The following is a 25,143-nucleotide window of genomic DNA, read 5'->3' as shown; positions in this document are numbered from 1 at the left end:
AAGTCAGAATAGAAATTAGCACACTTATGTTTGCTGAAGTAAAGAGTGCCTGGTGAATGGAATGCCAACATTTGGAACCAAACACCAACAACAGAAAAAGATGAAGTAGGCTTCTAAGTTTGAATCAATGGTTGCTAATCCCCCAAACTAGCACACCTTAATGCTGTAAGAAATTGTCTTGTCAACAAAGACAGAGTACTCATGGATAAGTGACTGGGGCTATTTTCTCCCGTTTGGGGAATCTACACAGTGATTTTAATTATAATAATTCATTTAACTTGGAGATCAAGGCAACTGGATATTAGGAACACTGCATTGGGAAAACCCAGACTAAAACAACATGAGATGAGAAAAAACACTGACAGTCAAACACTTATGTATAATTAAGCTCTCCCATGACAATGAAAACAATTAGATAATCTTGTGTCGCTGATATGTTAGTTGAGGAAGAACAAAAGAATAAACATAGATTCAATAGCCTGGTGCTGTGAAAGTCAACTGACCTGACAAGTTTCTAACACCAAGGGTGGCTGACAACTGAGGTAAAACTGAGTTATCTTCAGAAAGCAGGCAAATTTTATTCTGCCCTTTTCCTTATGCATGACACCAGATAACAGCATTGAAAAGGCAAATGTTGTTAGAACCTGCATTTCATCTCTATGGCAGATCCCTAAAAAACACTTACCAGTACACAAGGCTGGGGACCAGTGACAGAGTTAACTCTCCATCACAGTGACTCTAGCTTGCTGCATTTCCGGGAAGCACTATGTCAAACCCCTGGTTACAGAAAATTTCATACCTTTTAAACATACTGAAAACAGGTATTTCACTTAAAAGAAAATCATGAAAGTGAAAATGACTTTATTCAATCAGTTGAACAACTCAAATAACATTCAGGAACAACGACTACTGAATTGAAAAGTCTATTCAGTCACGAAGAAAGGGAAAATGCTGCCCAATTACCTAAGTAAGTTCAAGTTGCCGCTACCTGATATATAAGAGATAATTATTACGCTAGTGATAAAAATGAACCCTAAACAGTTATGGTTGTGCAATCTTCCTTTATTCTCCAATCAAATAAGATATTAACCACCACAATTTAAGAGCAAAGATCAAATAGCAAGCCTATCATTTTGGCATGAGTAGAAAAAGGAATGAGGGCATATATTAAACTGTTGGCCAGCTCATCATATAAGGAACTTTCCAGGACCTTGTATGTTCTCATATAACACATGTCCAAAAGGCTCAGAGTCATGTGAGGGAAAAGTCAGAGAAGGCTGGCTGATCCTGGGGATCTCCGCCTAGTTTTCAATAAAGCTTCTAAACAACCTTATGTGATCATTGAACAGAATTCTTTGGTCATATCTTAAAAAACAAAATGCTTTAGAAGAACTGCTAAAATAAATATTGCAAGAAATAAGCACATTCAAAGCATTTGCTAAAACTTACCCCATATAAATGCTGTCATCATTTTAATATTCAATGCTGTTTATTTAAACCATTCTTAATTATTCATCTGTAATATTTATACTCTCTACCCCCAGAGAGATGGTTTTCAGGCATGTTCCAATTTGGCAAAACTCAATTTTCTTTCAAAATGCCTATTCAATTAAATCTTTTTCTAAATTTTAAATCAATACCCTAACAGGGTTTCCAAGATAGGGTCAATAATGACCACGTGAGAGAGATTTTACATTTATATTATGTTTGGATCAATGCTGATTATTTGCTTGAAAGAGGAGCAGCTGCACATAAAAGTCTTTGGGGTGAGAGAGATTTGTCATGCTCTACTCTAGAAGAGCTAAATTTGGACAGTGTGCATTTTGGTACCACATTAAATTGCCACCAAATAGCAGCAATTACAAAGGATTAACACAAGCCCCAAATGAAAATCCAAGTGGAGCATAGAACTTAAAAAAAAAAAAAAGGATAAGTAAGCCAGGAGCAGGATTAACAAGCTGTTTCTCCTGTGTCAGGTTTACAGCTTGATGGCAAGAGGAAAAACAGGCTCCTGTGGAAGTGTGTTCACACTAACATCCATCCCCCAAACACATCAGCCTAATTCCTTCCTCTCTGCTCTGTCAACATCCTTGCCCCCCACTCTCGCTTTCCACACCCAAAGTTACCCAGGGAATGCTAACTCTGTAGCAAACCAACAGTTTTACACAGCTCTATTCTACACAAGATATATATATATATATATAAGCCTCAATGCAAACCTCCCAGTGAATGATTTTAATACCAAGAAGTTCTATAGTATGACAAATGATCAAGTAGAATTGCAAACTTACCATAAAAAGTCAACTGGCCCCTTGCTACATTTTTCCCTCTGGAATTTTCAGCCACACATTCATATAAACCAGCATCTTCCTGCTGAAAATTGGGAATTTCAAGAATTCCATTTGACTTGTGCCTTCTGGCTTTCCTTGCTATCGGCTTTCCGTCAGCTCTTCGCCAGAGAATAGTTGGTACTGGGCTGATAGCAAGAATAAAATGGAGTGAATTAATTACAGAAAAGTGCATCCTTTATTTGAATCTATGCTAACAACTCTTTTCTTCTTGGTTCTAGACATAAAAACCCATTAGGATATTCCCCAAACTTCATTCTTCTATTAAAGTACATCTTTAGTATTATCTAGTGTTTTTTCTCAAAATCATACAACTTTCTTAACTTTAAATAAGATAATCTATCACTTATGCACTGTTTTCATTGAGATAAAAAAGATTTTATGTGCTTCTTAGGCATTTTTATAAATTATATTTATTAAAATGAAAACATTTATGCATAGTTGTGATGTAATTAAGATGGCTGTAAATTCCTAAGTATTTCTAGCAGTGAAATGAGGTCCAGTCTCCCTCACCTTGAACTTGGTGGGTTCTTTTACTACTTGAACTAATAAAAGAAGGCAGAAGTAATGTGCAAATTTCCAAACTTAGGCATTCAGAAACTGGCAGCTTTTGCTGTCTTTCTTTTGGAAAATTTTCTATGAGGCATTTATGAGGTGTCTGAATACCCTGATACTGCTTTGTGCAGGAGGTCCTGTAGGAGGCTTGCTTGCCTGCTTACAGACTTAGTGACATCTTCATCAAGACACCAAAAAATGTGACTGTGACACTCTTGAGCTCGCTACATTAGCTCATTTGCTGGCTCTAGCACCATGGAGACCTGAAGTGATGCTGCACAGAACAAAAAAAACCACCCAGCTAAGCCCTTCCTGAATTCTTAACCTATATATTATGAGATATAAGACGACGCTGTGGTTTGTCCCTTCTAAGTTTGTGGAATGGCAACAGACAGAAGAAACAACATATCTTGTAAACTTCATATTCTTATGAACCCTACTTTGAGGAATACCTAAATAATGAATACATGACAGTAGCTCATAAAATCTGGAAGATACAATCTAATTGTTGACATAGGGGAATAATTTACTCAAGGCATTCTGTTCTTGACAACATAGTTGTTCCCTTTATTGTCGTTTATATATTGACAATCTTACCAATTTATAGCAGTCCACTTGGAAGGTGGTTTAGGGAAACTTTAATTAAAATAGTGAGGTAAAGAAAGCAGCAATCTGCAAGGTCTTTATGTACTCTCAAGGCATCTATCATTGTTCTGCCATAAATGTTTAGTACACATCTTAAATTTTAAGGAGGGCAACATTGAGTCTGCAAAGCAGTGGTTTAGCAAGTTAACCACAGCTTTTAGGATTGCAGCTTCCTAGCAGGGGATACAATTATTTACTTATTTATTTTTCACAAAAATACTCACTGAGAAGTAATTAGACTAAAGACTTGCTAATCTTCTCTGGGAAACCTGAGATGGTATTTAAAAAATTAAAGCTATCAACTCTACTCTATTTGTTTTAGAAGAATGTAAATTCATCAGACACATACTAGCTCAAAATGCAGAAAGGGCTCTATCAAAAGTATATTATGGGGATCTTTTCATTCAATGAGATATACACGTAATACATGCCTCTAAAAATAACTGCACTTAGAGGTAGTGTTTCTGCTCTTAAGTAGGAGATGATGGGTATTTCAACAGCTAGATGTGCATTTCCAAACATTCTGTGCAGACTAGAGGAGCCCAATTTGTGTCTTTTTGTTTTTATTTTAGTGCCATTCAACCAGTGTGAATAGACTTTAATTCATAGCCCCTTTTGAAGTGTGAGCTACAACATGAATTTTGCTTTCTCCACAGAAGGTTTTTCAAGGTGTCACCTTGCAAAGTTCACCAAATATATACCTGGACTATCCTGTTGCCTGTTTTTACCTTTTCCCCACTTATTTTCATACACAAACATGCACACAAATACTTTAAAAATATAACCCCACTATACTGAGTGCAATCTGCTTTACACTCAGCAATAAATCATGGACATTTTTTATGTCTTACATACTGTTTTACAGCTTGTTTTTAATGTCTGTACAGTGCTCAGTCTTGCAGCTATACCATGATTTATTTAATGTGGCAAGTTTTCAGAACTAAAAATTTAATATCGTATTGTATACTACCAATGTAAAGATACTACTGTAGTTTTATTGTTATGATATGAAAACATATGGAAACCAAAATAATCCTTTCATTAGAGCTGAAAATAAAATGAATAAAAACAGGATATCTTCTATAGTTTGTGCAAAACACAAAAGTCACTTAAATATTGCTTGGTGATAGAAAGACTGGACAAGAGTTAGTGTTGCTGCTTTAGTCAATATTTAGTACAGGAAAAAGACAGGAAGCAAGTAATGGGTAGCCAGACAGATGCTGCTGCAAGTAGTAGCCACTGACATGGATCATTAACAATTCATAGAAGAGCTAAAAGTTCTCACTTTGGATGACATTGCTGATACCAAACTGTTTCTGCTTGTTACTGGCACATAAAAGCCCCAACAGATCTGCATTACATTTCTTTACATTCTCTGGCAGATACTCTGGAAAAGCTAACTGGTTCCCAAGAAGGCTCTTCTAAGATGAATCCAGACTACAAAATAAAGGGGTGAATAATTCTCAGACCACTCTGTAAAAGAGAGACTCTCTTATAGAATATCAGGTCTTCCCCACCTGTAGCCAGAGCAGAAGGGAATCCAAAGTAGAGAGAAGAGACTTGCAATTTCAAAAGAAATTCAAGAAAAAAAAATGTGATGTATCCTCTGAACTGGGGACAGAAAAAAGTCCTTATTTTTTCTGAATAGTAAGCTTGCCTGAACCTTAAATGAAGGCTGTTGTTTTCCTGTCACTCTGGGTTAGACAGCATGCACATTACAGGTCATAATAATAGAACAAAATGTTTTTTTCAGAATTGCCCATCCTTCTCTCCTTTGTGGCCATGTCAATGGTGGCAGCTCAATCCTTCTTGCACCATTACCTGTCTCTTTTCGTGGTGAGAGGACAGAATCAAAGATGCACACACAGAATTAAAAAAAAGAAAGTAAAGCCTGGCTCGTTTTTCATCTACCTACAAGACCATTGCTGTGAACAGTGTACAGAAGTTTCTCTACCTGTCTCAGCTGAAGAGAGGACTGGGAGGATGAGAAACCAGAACTTACTTTCCTAAAGCAAAGCACTCCAGCTTGACTGTTGCTCCTTTTGCTGTCGGGACCGTTTCTGGGAACTGCACTTCTATTTTGGGCTCATATTCACCCATCACCCCTGTGAAGAAACAAAGGATTCTTTGAAGATGTATGTGTTTTATACATGTATGTGTTAATGTAGGATACTCCTATATATCATTATGTGCACAATTAATTCCTTCAGTGAAAGCTGGCCATATCTCTAACAGCCATGAAATTACGGCTCTTCTCCCAGTTATTGCTGGAGAAAAATTTGTAGCACAGCACCACACCATCTGCCTAGGATTAAATTCTCCATGTGTATAACTTTGCTTCTTGAAAATACTTTTTTTAAAGGCAGTTATAGGGGAAAAAAGAGTGATAAATTCCTTGTCCTTAGGAAAAATCATCTTTTTGAAAACCTACAGCACAAAATTAAAATATTTAAAATCAATTTAAAAATACATGGATGTTTTATGATATCTATATAGGAAAGCAACTTTTCTGAGTCATCATTCTGTGGTCACAGTTTTTCCACTCACTTCCAAGGTCAAGCTGAGTCAATCATAAATTAGCATATGCAAGGCGACATAAGAAGCCTGTAATGTTTTATTCTAAACCAATAAAAAATATAAGAAATAGCTATACGTAACAACATATGTTGTTGGCATACTTACCTTGAGAACAATATCCTCACAGTTTCTCATATCATGAAAGATGACTGTATAATTATGGTCAAGGTATGAGCCTAACTAAGCTTCAATGCTTTATAATTAAATACTTGTCCATTATTTCTTATCAGTACATTCTTAACCCTGTATACTGAATCTAATAATTGTCTTCATGCATCTATTTCAATTCAATTTCTGGTCATTTTCTATGATTTCTGATTCAACTTTGCCAATATAAAATTTGGAATTATCTAGTTGACTACATAATACTTGATTCTCCATTTCATTTCTTCTTTAGGTTTCCCCATATTAGAGGAAAAAGACACAAAAGGATTCAGAAGAAAAGGTTAAAAATGACAAATGGATAAGCACAGGTGTAGTAACAAAGAGAGATGATTTCACTTATTCTGTAAACCCTCTTTATCTGCTGCTTCAGAGAGTGAGAAGGACTGAGAAGTCTACTCACTGTAAGAAAACTCTAAGTGTTAGATTGTTGGCAATGTAGCTAGGTTGGCTGTGAGGCATGTTGTCAAAGTGCAAACTTGAACATAGATTTTTTATTGTTGTTGTTGCCGTTGTTTGTTTTTGTTTTCTTTTCCCAGAATGACAGGGAGCATTGGATTTGGAAGGGGTTTTGAGATAATTTTGTTCAGGGTTCTTAATGCTGGCCTTCATGGATGTCATGGTGTACACTTTTTCTTTTTTGGTGGGACTGGGGTTTGAACTCATGGTTTCACACTTCCCAAGCAGGTGCTCTACAGCTTGAGCCATATCTCTAGCCCATTTTGCTCTGGTTATTTTGAAGATAGGGGTCTCCTAAACTATTTGCTGTGGCTGGCCTAGAACTGAACTCAGTCTCTCAAGGAGATAGGATTACAGGTGTGAGCCACCTGTGCCTGGGTTAGATGTACACTTTTGAAAGGGAAGATCTCATAACTAGAAACCTATTGAAGCAACACTCATGCCTCAATAGCTAAGACCAGTTTGAAACTACCCCTTGCCTTTTATAAGCAAGGCTGTCATCTCAAATAAATACCTTTTTTTAGTCCCAGAGAAAACTAGTTAGGTTGAAACTGTTCAGGTTGAAACTCAGGTCCTGATGCTTCATCTTAATCTTTTACTATGGATTTTTACCACTGTAACAAATAATATTATAAACTAAAATACATTAAATCTATACTTGATCTGTTCATATACATCATTCCTCCTTTTTTGGCCCATCTCTGCTACAAATTCTGTTGTACCTATATTTGAGTTTGCCTCCCTTTGAGCATTTGCATAAAGTTGACCTGGTAATATTGTGGTGCATACTAACAACAGCACTCACACACAGCTGCTGAACTTGCTAACAAAGAGCCGGTACAGTTGAATCATCATCCCATAAATATCAGTAGCATGACTCTGAGCACAGTGAGCAAGTTCACACCTTTTAGTGCTGTGTGTGTGGCTGTCTGCTCTGTGAGAGTAGTGTTAATTAAAAAAAAGAATTGCCTTGAGAGAAAGAGGTCTTTGTCCTCCCAGGAAATGAAAACATTTCTGCATTGCAGTGGATCATGTGTTGGAAAGAGATGAAACAATAAGGTTAAAAATGCAAGAGACAAGGAGGTCTCAGAAGTGATTGAGTTTGTCCCCAGCCTCTTTCTATAAACATCACACAAAAAGTAAGCTTCCTTAATCCAGTCATGAAAATTACACAAATGAGCAAATATATCTCATGCAACCTTTTTCTACGGAACTGAAATATTACTGGCAAGGCAGACTCAATGTCTCAGATTACTGAATGGCTCTCTTCCCATCCTAAAATCCCACCTATTTGGGCCTGGCAGTCTGCTCTCCCAGGATCCTAACCTACTTAGTAGGACCTTCCCCTTTTCCTGTGCCTGCCCTATTCTCTAGCCCACAGTGCTGTTTAAATGACCAGGGAGCATAAGAACCTCTTCTGTCTCATTTCTCAATATTACTGCAGTAAAACAAAACAAAACAGGTATTTAAGGTATAATTTCCATCCCCCAAATTCACCAACATGAAGGGTACAATTCAACGATTCATAGCAAGTTTGCTGAGTCACGCAACTATTACCAGAATCAAGTTTTAGAACATTTCTATCACCCCAGTAAGATCCATTATTCCTGTTTACAACTGATTCCCAGTCCCAGTCTAGCCTTGGGCAACTTTTAATTTGCTTTCGGCCTCTATATGTTTGCCTATTCTGGACATTTCCTATAAGTGGAATGGTCTTTTGTGTCTGGCTTCTTTTACTTGGCATATTTTCAAGGTTCTTTTTAGCATGCACCAGTAAGCCTCTTTGTTGTAAAATAGTACTCCACTATATGGATATACCAGATTTTATTTACCTATGCAGTGGTTGCATTAGTTTACTAGGAGTGCCACAGCAAAGTACCACAAACTGAGTGGCTTAAAGGAAAAGAAATTTATTCTCTCATTTCCAGAGGCTAGAAGTTATAAATGAAGGTGTTAACAGGGCCATGTTCTGTCTAAGATTCTGGATATAATCCTTCCTGGCTTCTTCCTAGGTTCTGATGATAGCTGTCACTCTTTAGTGCTCCTTGGCTTGTAGCTATATTACTCCAATCTCTGCCTCTGTTGTAAATGACTTTCTCTGTGTATCTTCCTAACGACACCAATCGTATTAGATGAAGGGCTCATTCACATCTATTATAACCTCATCTCAACTAATTATATCTAAAGTGACCTTATTTCTAAAGAAGTCCACATTCTGAGGTTATGAGGGTTAGGACTTCAATGTACTTTTGGCAGGGTCACAATTCAATTTGTTACACTAGTTGATAGGCATTTGGTTTGCATCCACCTTTAGCTATTACTGATGATTCAATGAGCATTGACATGCAAGCCTTTGGTGGATATGCTTTTTCTTTGTTCTTCGTGTCTTTCACACGGATGACTATCTCTTGCTTTGTGTCTCAGCTCAGATCATGCTGCCTCAGAGGAGAATTTTCTGATTACCCTATCTAATGTAGGCTCCTATGATTATTAAACAGTATTAACATACTGTTTTCTTCGTGATACTTCTCACAATTTATAATCCTCTCATTTGTCTTCTACCTATATGATAAAATGTATAACATCAAGTAATGTGCCTATCTTTTTCATACTTGTATTTCTATCTTCTGTTGCACTCTCTTTGCTTAATATGTCTTCAGTAAATTACTACTGACATAAACCATTTTACAAACTTCAGGGCACCTCTCAAATAGCATTACTGTTTTCTATCATCTTTATAGCTATTTACATACATGGCATCACTTCTGTTGTACTTTTTATTGCCTTGAGGAATGAAAATATTTTCCATCTTTTTTCTATATCCTTCACAGATCCTAGCTCAGTACCAAAAATATGAAAAACTACAGGTAGATGTACAAGAATATGTGGTGGTAGGGGAGATATGGGGATGGAAGTCTTTATACTGTGGCACATAATAGTTGTAAGTCAAACATGTGCTTTTTTCTAGGCATGATAGGCATTTATTAGATACCATGTGGTTTCTAGACATGTTTGCTCCCATACTATCATCTTTTGCAAATATGGACTGTACAGTTTGCTTATTTGGTTATATAGAGTGATTTCTTGGTTGTTACAGTGACCATAGCTATGACTACAGAATGCAAACAAGCGTCACCAAGTAATAACACAGATTGCCCTGTGAATATGGTAGAAGTTACAGTACATAAAGATGTGGATCAGAAATGAAATGGCATGGTTTTCACTGCTGTTCAAAGGAATCTCATTGTTTATAGTGATTGTCCTAGCCTTAGAGTCATAAAAATAAAGGAAGCAGTTTTCTTCAACTATATTATGAGCAAGCTTTTGGGAACATCTGCAAACTGTTCCACTTAATTTGGTTACATCTGGCACTGTCTACATTTTTATTTGACTATTTATTTTATATTAATTATTTTGGCTCTTTCTTTCTGCATTAACTTAAAAAAAACTGTTGCCTTTCTGATTTTCTTTTAAAAACAAAAGTTCCCTTAAAACAGGAGTTTATTTTTAAAGTCATTTCTCTGACAACCTTTATACATTTTGACCTTATTTGTTCTGCAGATGCACTAGTCACTTACAGACTGACTAGGCTAAAAGAGCAAGGCCATTGAAGGAAAGATTTGCTTCAGAACTATTTTGTCAACTTCAAACTATTTTTAAAGGTAGGAAGATATAAAGGATTATATCCTTTTAAAGTCATGTGTACACAACCAAGACAAGGTAGACGGAAGGAGTACATAGTATATACTCTGGTTCTACTAGGAAATACAATCTCGTCATACTCCTCTGTTGCATGGACTGTATGATTTGCCTACAGGGACAATTCTGGCTTTCAATTTTAAACAGAGATACCTCTATCTATTAATTTACACATAAAGTTAAAAAGTGTTTTAATTCATTAAAGTGCATTGCCAATGTCCTCTGTTCTTGGAGTCAGAGAACCACTATAATCATGAAAGTTACAGCACTTGAAATTCTGCATGTTAAAGTCCTGAGAAGGCAGGGCCTGAGCTCTACCTTCCAGTGAAACTCAATAAATACTCATGTAACATCGATCATAAGCTACCCTCTGCTTAGGAAGAGCTGGGGCCATACTGAGGATAACATAGGGTCGATCCTTCTCTTCATGATATTTACAGGCCACTCTTTATTTGGGTCATTGGTTATGATGTGGCATATACAGGATATGCACACGCAGCATAATCATTCTGAAAAAAAATGATTTCATGAAGTAGGCCTGGCTAGAAATTCCCAAGTGTTTTATTTTCTGAAGCACTGAGTGATTGTCTAATTTAAATCATCGGGAGGATTTGAGTTCCTGAGAAACTGCACTTCTAGGATGCTGGTCTGAAGAATACACTTTGAGAATTGCTTCCCTAACTCTGAGCAAAAGCAAGATGTTCCAACTTGCTTTAATATAGCATAACATGTTATGTCGTATCCCGTTGGCCAGCTATTCGGGATTGTAGATATGGATTCCCATCAGGGATAAGGCCGATCAAGACCCTGGACTCTGTAAATGACCTTGTGGTAATGATTGTCCCACTTTCAAACCTAGACGATTATTAAGGTTGATGCTGAGGTCTGTAAGAACACAGGATTTAACAAAGTAACTGACAATTTACAGAATATGAAAGAGAAATCAGCCACACACTGCGCTTATTTAAGCACAATTTGCAGAGCACTGTGTTGGCAGGAGGAGACCAGTTTGCAGAGTTGTGTACCACAAGATTTTGCCAACGTCTGCCTTAGCTGGAATCTGTGCTTGCTAAATTAAACTACAGAAGGAACATTTACCGACTTCCACAGAGTGGGATTTTCTACTGAAAAACCAAACTTGTATAAAATGATTTATAAAAAGTTCATACATCGACTTTATTGAAAAACAAGGTATATTATGGGCTTTCCATTATTCTAAGAATATTTGGAAATATCTGGCTAGTCACACTAATTCTATTGAGTGATTTTACCATTCTGCCCTTTAAAACCAAGTCATGTTTTCTTTGGGGTGAAGGACAGTGAAACTGCCCAAAGAATCTCTTCTATACTATCCACCACCTGGTAATTTAATTCCCACTGAATTTGAGGCAATTGCTATCTAAAAAGAATCTCCTCATTGCAGAAGAGAAGTAAGATTGTATATCATGTCTTATACTTAGGATCTTCCTTCCTTCCTTCCATCCTCCCTTCCTTCTTTCCTCCCGCCCTCCCTCCCTCTTCCTTCCTTATTTCCTCCCTCTTTTCTTTCCTTCTTTTTTATTTCTTTTTTTGGTGTTCCTAGAGTTTGAACTCAGGACTTAGTACTTGTCAGGCAGGGGCTCTAGCACTTGAGCCATGTTCCCAGGCTTTTTGCTCTGGTTGTTTTTGAAATAGGTTCTCACTTTTTCCCCAGGCCAGTGTGAACTGAGATCCTCCTTATTATGCTTCCAGCAATAGCTGGGATGACAGGTGCATACCACCACACCCAGTTTTTTCCCTTGAGATGAGGCCTCATGGGATTTTTTGCTGGGGCTGGCCTGGAGCTGCAATCCTCCCAATGTCAGTCTCCTGCAGGGCTGGGATGACAGACATGTGCCACTACACCCAGCCATCAGTTGAGATGGGGTCTCATGAACTGTTTGCCTAGGCTGACCTCAAACTGTGATCCTCTTGATCTATACCTCCCAAATAGCTAGGATTATAGCCTTGAGCCAACATGTCTGACCTGAATACCCAGCATTTCTATGGGTAAAAATTATAAACTATTCACAGAAACAGGCCATGAGGAGGATTTGGCTTGTAAGAAGGTCTTTGTCAACCCCTGGTTTAGACAAATACTGTGCCTGCTGCCAGGAAATGTTTTTTCCTCTTAGGCTACCCAGTTCCCCATGGAAGCTTAGACGATTCCCTAGATTCAGGCTTCTTCACTCAAAATGTGTAAACATATACATAATTTCACTGTGTCCTTCATATCTCTGGTAGATCTTCTCGCAGCTGAAACTTTAATGAATCTGCTTCATCTCTTCATTCTCCTCTCAATACAGCCTCATGTTGCAATTAGACTCCTCAACCAGACCATAATCTGAGGGCACAGAAAGGCTGTGCATCCTTAGTGACGAGTGTACAACAGATATACTCAATGATTACTTGTTGGTTAAATTAGTGATCAAAAGTCTGCCCAAGTCAACTCTTCTCTAGACTGGACACCTGAACTCCTTCTTTTATTTTCAATCCCTCTGTCTGTGAATCTACTGTTCGGAATTCAATTCAATAATTCCGATAAAGAATAAAACTTTAGACCATTCACTAACATGGAGTTCCCTGAGAATACAGCTTTCCAGGGGCTGAAATACTGCTTTTTGACTTTATGGTACACCCCACATAATGTGCATTGAACAGATGCTTCCTACCTGGCTAGCCAAATGACCATCCAAGACCTTTGGCCCCCGTGGACTTGAAATGGAATTGGCTATGTTAGAGATCTAAAACTGACTGCCAAGTTCCTAAGCTTGTCAAACCTTCAAACTATCCAGAGCCATTAAGACTCTATTAAATCAGATTAGCAATGTCAGTTTAGCAAAACATCTCACATCCTTTAGTCATTTAGAAGTTCTCATCAAACATGTTTTATGCTCACAGATCCTCAACTGTGATATTGTTAGAGAATTATAAAAAAGACATGATTGCTGTGACAAAGCTACACAAAAGTTGCAATTAGAAGTGAGTAAAATAATGCAAAGCATTTTGGTATAAACTCTAGATCTTAAACAATATAACATTATCTCTAAGCAGAGGGTATTATTTATTGTCTAAATGTTAGCTCATAAATACAGGGTTGTAGGTCAAGTGTACAATCTAAAAGAGATCCCCTTAGAGTCTGGGTGTTTGATCTGATCCCTAAGTTAATTTAGCAGCCTACAAATAGAGCTGATTTGTTCATGAAGGAAAATAGTGGTTAAGGTCTATATGATGACCTGATACAGTTAGGGGCAATATTAGATGTTTACTGTAACTGTTGGCAGGATCATAATGGAGGGTACATGATACTGTAGAAAAACTTTCCAGAACTCACCCCTGTTAGAATACCATCATCAGCAACACCACCAAAAACAGGTGTTGGCGAGGATGCGGGGAAAAAGGAACCCTCTTACACTGTTGGTGGGAATGTAGACTAGTACAACCACTCTGGAAAAAAATTTGGAGGCTACTTAAAAAGCTAGACATCGATCTACCATTTGATCCAGTAATACCACTCTTGGGGATATACCCAAAAGAATGTGACACAGGTTACTCCAGAGGCACCTGCACACCCATGTTTATTGCGGCACTATTCACAATAGCCAAGTTATGGAAACAGCCAAGATGCCCCAGCACTGACGAATGGATTAAGAAAATGTGGTATCTATACACAATGGAATTCTATGCAGCCATGAAGAAGAACGAAATGTTACCATTCGCTGGTAAATGGATGGAATTGGAGAACATCATTCTGAGTGAAGTTAGCCTGGCCCAAAAGACCAAAAATCGTATGTTCTCCCTCATATGTGGACATTAGATCAAGGGCAAACACAACAAGGGGATTGGACTTTGAGCACATGATAAAAGCGAGACCACACAAGGGAGGGGTGAGGATAGGTAAGACACCTAAAAAATTAGCTAGCATTTGTTGCCCTTAATGCAGAGAAACTAAAGCAGATACCTTAAAGCAACTGAGGCCAATAGGAGAAGGGGATCAGGAACTAGAGAAAAGGTTAGATCAAAAAGAATTAACCTAGAAGGTAACACCCACGCACAGGAAATCAATGTGAGTCAATGCCCTGTATAGCTATCCTTATCTCAACCAGCAAAAACCCTTGTTCCTTCCTATTATTGCTTATATTCTGTCTACAACAAAATTAGAAATAAGGGCAAAATAGTTTCTGCTGGGTATTGGGGGGGGAGAGGGAGGGGGTGGAGTGGGTGGTAAGGGAGGGGGGTGGGGGCAGGGGGGAGAAATGAACCAAGCCTTGTATGCACATATGAATAATAAAAGAAAAACAAACTTTCCAGAATATTATAGCTTTCTCCTTTAGTTTTTAAGGTTTGATTTGTTCTTAAATTTGGAACCACAAGGGTAATGTATTCTTCTGAGTCACTAGGGGGTTCACTGGTCTTAGAGAAGAAGGCTTACACAATGGCCCACTGTGGCCCCCAATGGGTGAAGGCACTTAGTTGTCTGCCAGGCTTTGTTGTTGATAGTCAGAAGAAATCTGATCCAGTAACAGCATTTGTCTTGTTGAGATTGGAGTAAAGTAGGCTAGAAAGTGGTGACTGGAATCCCACATGATAACAAATAAGGATCAAAGAAATGGCATGACTGTCTCATGTGAGTTGAGAGTAGTTCTAAGACCATACCCTTGAATTCCATTGTACTTTTCCTCATCTTTTAATCCTGCATATGTTCAGCACATCCATTTCTGTCTCTTTTTCAGAGTGTTTTGAATCTTCAGGATGCTGAGTTCATCAGCTGGTTTTTCTTCCACTAGGTTAAAGTTTGATTTAAAGTGAGAACATTAAATGCTTTTGTGTTGAACTTGATCAATGTTTTCATGGTTAAATAACATTAAGTTGGAGAAACTGGGTGGTGACATAGGAAAATGGTCAGATATTTCAGTTACATTTGAGAATGTAAGTATAAAATTTAAATATTTCCATTTTATATTCAAAAGCATTCATAAAAGTAAAGTTTACATTTTAACTTATAACGACAATGCATACATACAAGCAGACATCAACATGTCTGTGTTTAAGATGAAAATAAACATGGGGAGGAAAGAGGGAAAAGGAAAAAGAGTATTTGAAACTATAAGATAGGATAACTTTATTGTTACCAGCTCCCTAGTATCTCTTCTATGTGGACTTTTAAATAGGGATAATATTAAAAATATTTAACAAACAGTGTGCAAAACATAAACCCATCAGACCCAGGCTATAAACTGTTCAACATTTGTCTTCATTCTCATAAGCAAAATAAAGAAGTGCCAAACCAATCTCTAGCCAGTCTTAAGGAAAACACTGTCTAGCAAAGGCTAGATAATGACTTTTCATGCTCCATTACATACTTATATGTATGACATACATAAATATCCTTACAGACTTTGTCTCATTTTCCTGATTTCTCATTTCCGTGTTAACTCTTTGTATCTATGGCCATTTTAAACGAGTCAAGGGTAATAGCTGAAGACAGAAGGAATAGGTGTTATTATCATCAAATTCTATTATTTCTCTAGTACTTTATGGTGGTCTGTCATTTCTCTAATTGTCTCTATTTCTGAAATATAGGGACAATTCCTTGAGATCTGTATAGGAAGCATGTAACTTAGCAAGTTCACAATAATTAATAACCAACGACAGGGTTAATATTGATCAATGAGTTACTTTAATACCTGTAGTAAATGAACTAGGATACACCTGTTCTAATTATATAATCTTTTCCTTTTGTGGTACCTAAGCAACAGGTACCTGTTCCCACATAACAAATCATATTATCTTTTCAGAGCAGATTTAAAAGTATCAAGATAAATAACTATAAACTGTGACACAAAATTCTCTGACATTTGTCTAACAACTCTAAATTTTATATTTCTTAGAGATGAATACTGAACAAAATTTTCAGTTATTTGGAAGAATCCCCAATATAAAAATTTTCAAAAATCATAAAGGAAAAGAAACAAAGTAATTATGTGACTCTAGAGCCCAGGACAGCCTTTTCTGAAGCTCGGTTCAATAGAGGATAAGGGAAGAAGAAACTGTCCTGATGCTTTCTTGACTTGCTTCTCAGCTCCCTAGTTCCCTCCTTTCCCTAAAAATAAAGATATAAAACTAGGCAATCTCTAAATGCCCATTAGGTCTGATGATTTATGAAAAACTCCATTACTAAATATTGTTCTAAAATTTTGAAAAATCTATAATCATTAGAGAAAATGAGAATATACATAATGGAAAAAATTCAAAATTTTGCCTCTAAGTGACATAGGTGGAGATGAATTCTATCCAGAGAGCCAGGCTCTAGGGTCCTCCTGGCTAGGGCCCTAGGATTCTCCTGGCTTATCTCCTGATGCATATTTGAGTAATGATCTGAGAGGTAGGAAAGAGTCAGCCATATGAGAGGCTGAGGAAAAGGAACAGCAAGTACCAAAGTCTTGTAGAACACAAGTATTCTAGGGGCCCTGGTAAATACAGTCAATAAGACAGACCTGGGACACCACACCTGATTTCTATCAGGACCTTATCATGGTTCACATTTTCTGATTCACCATGACATTTTGGGATGAAACCAATGAGCCATGGTCCAGAACTGCTTAGCTGGAACTCTAAAGAAATAACTTGACTATTGGAGAAATCTAGTTCTTTAATTCATATCTATTCTTAGCAAAGGAAAGAACCAGTTGTGGCAATTAGCTCATTTCAGACTTGAACTTACTTTGCCTTGCTTATCACGTTTAAAGGTAGAAGAAGGATGCGGGATTTTGAGTTGCTTTAATGACTGAAATGACTGTATCAATTCTATACTCATAGTCTAACACAGTAACTATATACCAGATCTTGATTGATTTTTACTCTCACAAAACAGACTTAAATAAGGATGTCATCTTTATTTTGCAATCTCTTCATTTGTGTTTCCTCTTTTCTCTCACCTTCAGACAAGAGCAAATTAAATAACCTGTTTTGGGCTTAGTAATACAGTTTGAGTATCCATTTTATGTGCTCCAATCTAAGTGAGAAAGACACTGTGAATTTGCACCATGCAACTCTGATGGAAATGAAGAATGAATGCCTATTAATTGCTGAAGAATGAGATCCTTTGCTAAGTTTGTGATAAAATATTCTAACACAAAACATTTGTCATTTCTATGAAGATATACTTAGACAAGTCAAGATAAATCTAAAAGCCAAGCAAAGGCAAAGTTGTTGCCAATTTGAGGTGCACCTGATGATTTTGAACTTTCTATGTTCCTGAATTTCTTTGTTCCTTCTTCCTGAAGCAGCAATTTTGTGTGGTGTTTGTCTTTGACTATGTCTTAGTGCATCTAGTTCAATATTTCACTACTTGGAGCACAAAAACAGATAATACTGCTGAATAGACATTTTGGCAAAAGTGCATTTTTAGGTAGAGGCTTGAGGAGCTATATTTTTAAATAATTTTTTACAAAGTGCCTCTGGAGTGTATCTTTTTAAACTTTCATCTTAAGATCTGGCGAGATGGTACTGATAATTTTTGACAGAATTGCTACCTTGCCTACATTTTTCTTTAAACTGATGACTGTTCAGTTTTAATATAGTGCATCTTAAACCCAACATATGAATTTAACATTGGCCATGTGCTAGCCATGATGCTATGGCCTAGGGTAAAGTCAGATGAAAACTGTGCTCTTTGCTTGATCATAATTTGAGCAGGGTGGGGAAGGCAAAGTATAGCAAATATGAATATATTTATGGAGAACAAATAATTCTTCTTAATTCCCAAGGGAAAAGTTGTGCTTTTTGGCTTTTTTAGTAATGTCTTAAATAATACTCTCAACTTTTCCTTTGCTAACTGGTTCAGTAAAACTATTTGCTACTCCCTCATTTGCTATCCTGGAAACCTACGTGCCATCTTTGAGTTTTCTCTTGCATCACCTCCCACACCAAAATGCATCAGCAAGTCCTGGCAGTTTCACCTGCAAACTATACCTGGAATACAATTCTTTCCTTCTCTACTGTTTTCCCCAGCTCAAGCAACCATCATTCTCCACATGACTTATCATAACAGTTACCACTTGGACTTCCAGTTTCCACTGTTGCTTTTTGGAAGTTTATTTCCACATAGCAGCTAAGTAATGTTTCTTAAAACTACTGTCTGGCATATAGATCTTTAAGTGCTTCTCATTGCACTAAAAATAAAATACAGTCTTCTCTCTATGGTCTCCAAATCTGGCCCCTGATTCCCTCCCACCCTCTATCTGCTTACTATGCTTATGGTCTTTTTGTGCCCAGATATGCTAAGGTTTTTTCTTTTCTCTCCTGGCCTCAGGACCTTTGTATGTACTGTGAACTCACCCTGGACTTCTCCCTCTGATCTTCACAGGACTCACTCCTTCAGGTCTCATTCCCTATTTCCTTCCTCAGAAAAATTTCCATGACAACCCTTTCTAAGGTAAAAACCCACTCCACAGAGTCTCTATTTTATCATACTGGTTTATTTATTACTCTTTAAAATACTCTGATTTTTGTTTTTGTTTCCTTGTGTGTATATCCTCTAGGAGAATGTAAGCAGTATGAGATGGAGGTCTTTTTGTTCTTGTGTACTGATACACAAATAAGTGGATGTCACACAGCAATTGCTAAATAAATATGTTAAATGCATGAATAAACAAATGATGAAAATTAAATAATTTGCACCCCCCCCCAAATTCATGGTGTGGCCTACATTGCAAGGGTGCTCAGACCTTCTTTGTAAAGCTGGTTTGTCTGTAAATACTCTTTTCTAGAAGGTTCAATTTCAGAGGCCCACTTGGGCACAAAATTCATTGCTAATATATAAGGAAAGAGATCAATCACACTTGGGAGATAGAAATCTGAACTCCAATGTAGAGAATGCCATATTTTTCTTGTATAAATTTAGATGAAAGCTAGTACAGTATAATGAAAAGGACATATGGATCATTTAGAATATCAGGTTCTGGCGTCAGTTAGGAATTTTGGGTGGGAATCCTGGAGCCATTATTTTTCTACGATGCAGCTTTGGGATTCATTACTTAACATGTTTGAGCCCTGTTCCCTCAACTATGGAAGACAATAGTCTTCTACAAAATTGCTTGAGTTTTCAACAAGATAATTCATGTAAAGTGCTGGGGACAGTATCTAGCACACAGTAAGTGCCTAATAAATATTAGAACTTGACTGACAGTTTCTTTACCTGTAGGTGGGTCTAGTCACTGCTGTTCTTTTGAAATGAACAGAAACCTAAACGTGTCAATGCTCACCCTTTAAATCATTATATCACCCATATTGAAGGACTTCATTATGTCTTTGTTTTCAGTCTTTCAACAAATATTTAATGAGGTTCATTTATTTACTAGTTACTATACTAGGTGCTAGATATCTAGCAATAAAAAGATAAAACGTGCTTTTTGAAAAGGCAACTTGATAGCATACTGATAATGGTGATACAGAATAAAGAGTTCTTGGGGTAGAGTAACAGATTTCAATGGAGCTTATAGAGAAGGTACCTGATACAGCATGGATGGGAATCAGGTAGACAGGCAGAGATGGCTTCCTGGAAAAAGTGGTATTTTTTAAAAAAACCCTCTCACTGATGCAAGTGAAAGTGTGGGAATATAGTAAGGAAGGACATTTCAAGAAGAGGGTACAGAAAATATAATAGTCCATGGCAGGAAAAGGAATGGCCCATCTAGACCTTGCATAAAGACTGTCTTTAAAAAAGCACATAGTTATGTACAATGTGTCAGTGTGTCATTTAAGTAAGATGAAATCCATATAGTTTATTAAAACATTCTCATAATAAGGCAGGGAATTAAAACTTCTGTCTCAAATGAGCCTTGCCATTTATGCATTTCTCTGTTGTGGGAACTCTGCCTTCACTAGTGTAAATCCAGAGTTTATTTGGACAATTTAAGCCTTCTTTGTGGACTCCAAATAATAAATTACCAAGAACTGATTAATAAGCTAATTGTTCAACCTTTCACTTCATTCTGCCTGTGTACACAATTTAAGTGGGAAAGAAACAAGAAATAGATTCCTTTGTTATTTATATTCACCTACATTCCACATTCCGTTCCTGTTGAGATTAGCAATTAGATTTCTAATTAGTTTTCCAAAATGGATTCATGGGTTTATTTCTTACACAGGTGGAAAAAATATAGGTACCAAATACCGAAAGGATTGACGTTTAATTTAAACTTTGTATGCCAATTACATATCTTTCCATACTCACCCTGTGATAGCAAAAAAAACAGGATGAATAAAATTTCTTAGACAACTTACCATCATTTCTCAATATTAGTGGTGTGGGTGGCCCAAGGACCTTGTGGTTTGTCACGGTATTTGTAACCACACAGGTATAATTGCCAACGTCTGACTTTTCTACTTTAGCAATATACAGATTCCCAGTCTCTTGGGAGACGAAGCGGCGATTATCTTGATAGGATGGGTATTCATTGAAGATCCAGGCATAGCTCAGCTCTGAAAGTAAAATAATCATCATTACAAACATGTCTTTTGGCACTGGAACTTTACTGTATCCAGAATGGAATGGTCGAGTTAGAAATTTATACTTTTGTCTCATGATGCTTTTTTACCCTGTAAAATATAAATGGGAAGTAATTACAGTCCCTGAAAGCATTTTGTTAGTTTTCCTACTGTCAGTCAACAAAGTTTTATTTCTAGAGAACTAGATGATACACTGATTGTTGATTAAGAGAAGTTCAACCTTTTTAAGTCAAGAGAATAAGCACTTAGAGTTTGCTAAGCATATGCCAAGCACAATGCAACATGTATTGAACTAATGATAGACTTGGGGAGTGTACACTTTTGATGCAACAATGCCAGAAGCCACACTGGAAGCTATTTAGGTCACTTCTTTCATTTTATGGAACTAGTCATTGTAGTGCATCTTAATGTCAGTCACATACTTGTATAGTTTCCAATGCATTTGATAGTTTTTCATTAACTGACAAACTCTGACACAAAGGAACAAAAGAATAAATCCAAACTCTTAGCTCTGATTAGAGACAACAAATCTTGAGTCTCAATCCAGTTTGTCTCCCCTACTAACCCAAATTCTACTCTGTTTTTACTTATAAGGTTGAACACTTCTCTATCATTTTAGTGAGTTGGAAGTTCAATATTGGAGCAAATACTCCTTAAATACACACTGACTAATTAGTTGACTGATTTCATAGATACAAATTTGAACTTCAAAAAATCATACTCATAAGAGCATGAGGCCAAATACTTATTCAATCCCAAAAAGCCAGTGGGATAAATTTAACAGAGTCAAACCTGAAATGTTTCTTTGAAAGTTCTAATTTTTCTTAAAGATTAGGTAAGTGTTTTGTGTATGAACACATGAGCCCATATTTTCAATTTCAACGAACCCTAATGAGTTTATGCTTGCTTCAGTGAAGTATCTTGTTCTATGGAAATCAAACTTCTTTAGCTGCAGACACTCCATGATTCCTATCTGTAAAGTGTGAACTCCAGATGGGTCCAAAACTGAGAAGCAATACACTAGCGACAAGCACTGACTAGCAAAAATTTTATCTTCAAAGTTTTATTTGAGGGAAGGGGAAGGAACCTCTGGTTTCAGAACTAGCTGGCTGAGTTACTACATGTCAATGTTTAATTTGATCCTGGGTAAAATTCTAAATGCAAGAAGTATCCTTGTAAAATGGCAGAAAGGCCATTTGAGTTTTGTAAAGAGAACACTAGTTAGTGTAAAAGGTATTTTTGTTGTTTAATCCTTCAATGAGTCCCAACAGTAATTGACCTCAACAACTGAATGTGCAATAGGAAACATGTTCAGCCTTAATAATCCAAAGGACGGTGGTGCAGGTTGTGTTCCCTTTATCCCAGTATTGTAAAATTTGCACATGCATTCTTTTAGAGAGATATAATTATGTTTATATGAGAATAGCTAATCATTTTATTTATGCATGTGCATGCAATTAGAGATAACCCCATGCTGATGTCAAGAAGATACTCAGTATAAATAAACAAGTGCTTCCCAGCAAGCTAGTTACTTCCTCAAGAAGCTAAAATCTGGAGGAGGAAAAGCCCAGATAATAGGTCATGAAAAGCACAATCCAGTATGGCAGCCCCACCATAAGAATAGGAGATTCTATTCGGACAATGGACTCCTGACTTGCTCAACTCAATATGTGAGTTTCAGGCAAACCTAATAATTTCTCAGCACTTCAAGTTTTCTCATCTGAACAATGAGGAGAACACTACCTATCCCCTAATTAGCTGTAAGAGACTTTTACGTATAAATTCGTATCTCCAGAGTCACAAGGTAGAAATCAGAAAGTAATTTACCAGCACAATATTAACCAACCCACACCTCTCCAAGGAAATTGTAATCAAATACATGAAACTAATTTTTTATCCCTGAAGATATTTTTCAAAGCTGCTGTAGTGCCTAGTGGCTGCAAGGTTTTTTGAATTCTGTGGGAGGAAGTTGTTTAGCAAACCAAATGCAAATATTAGAGAACAGTATCTATTTTTTTATTTTCTAATTGAAGGCAAAATATCCAAAAGACAAGAAGTCCAAAGTTCAAAACTGCAGTTACAGAAGGAAAGACATTTAACCTCTCACTTTTCCTTCCTTCCTTCATTCCTTTGTTTGTTCATTCCTTCCTTCCTTCCCTCCTTTCCTCCCTTCCTCCCTCTGTTTCTTCTTGCAGTACTGAGGTTTGAATTCAGAGCTTCCAGCTAAGCTTGCTAGGTAGGCAGTCTATCACTTGGACCACACCCTCAGCCCTAAAGTCTCTCACTTTGAAATTATTATTTTACTTTTGCCTATATTGGGGTTTGAATTCAGGACCTTGTGCTTGCCTAGCAAGTGCTCTAACACTTGAGCCATGCCCTAGCCCCTCTTTTTTGGTTTCAAACATTTTAATTTTTTTCAAGCATGTTCTTACATTTTTGCCCTGGCTGGGCTCTGATCATGGTCCTCCCATTTCTACCTTCCAAGTAGCTGGGATTATAAGTATAGAGGCCTCACTTTCAAATTCATAATCAATAAAATAATGATAATTTTAAATGTAGTATAGATACCTTGTGAGGATCTACTTATTAGAATCACTCTAAAATATCTGGGTAGACATTAGTTATTACTGGTGTTGTATTTAATCAGTTTAGTTATTATAAAAGTAAGAAGAAAGTTAAAAACATACTCGATTAGCATGCTGTTTGATTTATTTACAAATAAGTAAATTCCTTTGGTTTCACTGACTTTGTGGCTGAAGCGACTTGGTGCTTGGGTAGGAGACACAAACAAATGGAAGTATACACTGCAGCATTTCCTCAACTGTGGTCCTTGAAGTAGCTGGTAACTTCCTATTTTCTACCTTACCATCCACTAAATTCAAAGGGTTGCATGATCAAGTGACTTGGAGAAGCACTGGTTTAAACAAAGTTCAAACAGATTTAAAGAAAGTTTTTCAGGACTGGCAAGAGATCTTAACATGCCAATGTCCTTTCAATTCTTTAGAGAGTGTTTAATCAGTGAAATGTGTACTATTGCCTCTCCCACTACACACACCACACACACAAATGCCCACACTTTTCTAAACCACTCATTCATAGCTCACAAGACTTAGTTTGGAAAATCCTGAGCTAAAACAATTAGTTGGATTGAAAAGCAGTAACCATAATATAAAAATGTATTAACTGTGCTACTTCAGTTTTGGGGAAAGTCATTAAGTAATATTATACAGGACAAGAGGAAACAACAATAGATCAAAATATTAAACTGTGCTTTTCAAAAGCTAGAGGAAAGGATTTGGAAAGTTTATATCATAAGGAAATGATAAATGTTTGAGGAGGGAGATAAAATTAACCTGTCTCAAATACTATCTAATCGATAACTGTATCAAAGTATTGCATGTTACCCCATTAACATGTACAATTTTTGTGTACAATTAAAAATTAATTTAGCTAAAAATAAGTAAATGGAAGTCAAATCCACGTAGCAAATGGAATACTAAAGAAAGATGAAAGTATATTCATGGGTGAGTCGGGTCATACTCAGATCTTCCTAATACATAATTTGCAGGATAACTTCAAGGTGTCTCAGCAGGCACTGCCGTATCTAGGGATCCAGCTATTCAGTAATAACATCTGCTCATGCTGTCCTATATGATTAAGAGTGAAAAAATTGTCATCGTATTTTTGCCTCATCTCTCAGGGGCCAATTGGCTCTTTTGCTTGACCCCAAGATTTCCATGAACTCTAATTAATGGAAGATGTGACTACATATCAGAGGGAATAATTTATTTTCAAATTGAATAGAGAGCAAATGAAAGCAAAAACAAAAAAGAAAGCGGAGTAGTGAATTAAACTTATAATAATTTTCCTAAGTAGCAATAAAAATATAATATAGTAACTAGTTTTCATGCTATAGGAAAAGGGACAAACCACAGTTGCCAAGATGACTGTCAAAAAGATTGTTCTAAGGATACTATTGAACAGCATCAATGTTCAAGGTCTGACTTCTGTAAATACTGTTGAGTGTGGAACTGCAAAGGTCAGCAGGAAAGTCTTGACTGGTGAACTGGTAAAACTGTGATATACTAAATGCTGAGCCCCTAACACAAGGGAAGTCTTCACGAAGATATTAACTTAGTTTTCTTCACAGCAAATATCACCACCTGAA

The 25,143-nt window shown here is 36.8% G+C and overlaps 1 protein-coding gene across 10 annotated transcripts in view; it reads right to left on the bottom strand.

The window, feature by feature from the left end:
* Cntn4 (contactin 4) overlaps positions 1–25,143 on the bottom strand; it is a 905,834-nt gene that overhangs the window by 163,905 nt on the left and 716,786 nt on the right. For all 10 annotated transcript variants that reach the window (XM_074044274.1, XM_074044268.1, XM_074044270.1 and 7 more), the window contains 3 exons: positions 20,751–20,948; positions 5,551–5,653; positions 2,292–2,476 (listed from right to left, as the gene is read on the bottom strand). In XM_074044274.1, coding sequence (XP_073900375.1) covers positions 2,292–2,476; positions 5,551–5,653; positions 20,751–20,948 — 486 coding nt within the window. The remainder of the gene's footprint in view (positions 1–2,291; positions 2,477–5,550; positions 5,654–20,750; positions 20,949–25,143) is intronic.

The sequence above is a fragment of the Castor canadensis genome, chromosome 10, assembly GCF_047511655.1.
Source record: "Castor canadensis chromosome 10, mCasCan1.hap1v2, whole genome shotgun sequence".
Taxonomy (NCBI): domain Eukaryota; kingdom Metazoa; phylum Chordata; class Mammalia; order Rodentia; family Castoridae; genus Castor; species Castor canadensis.
Note: the sequence above shows the minus strand (reverse complement) of the source record. Positions and strands in the feature narration are given on the sequence as shown.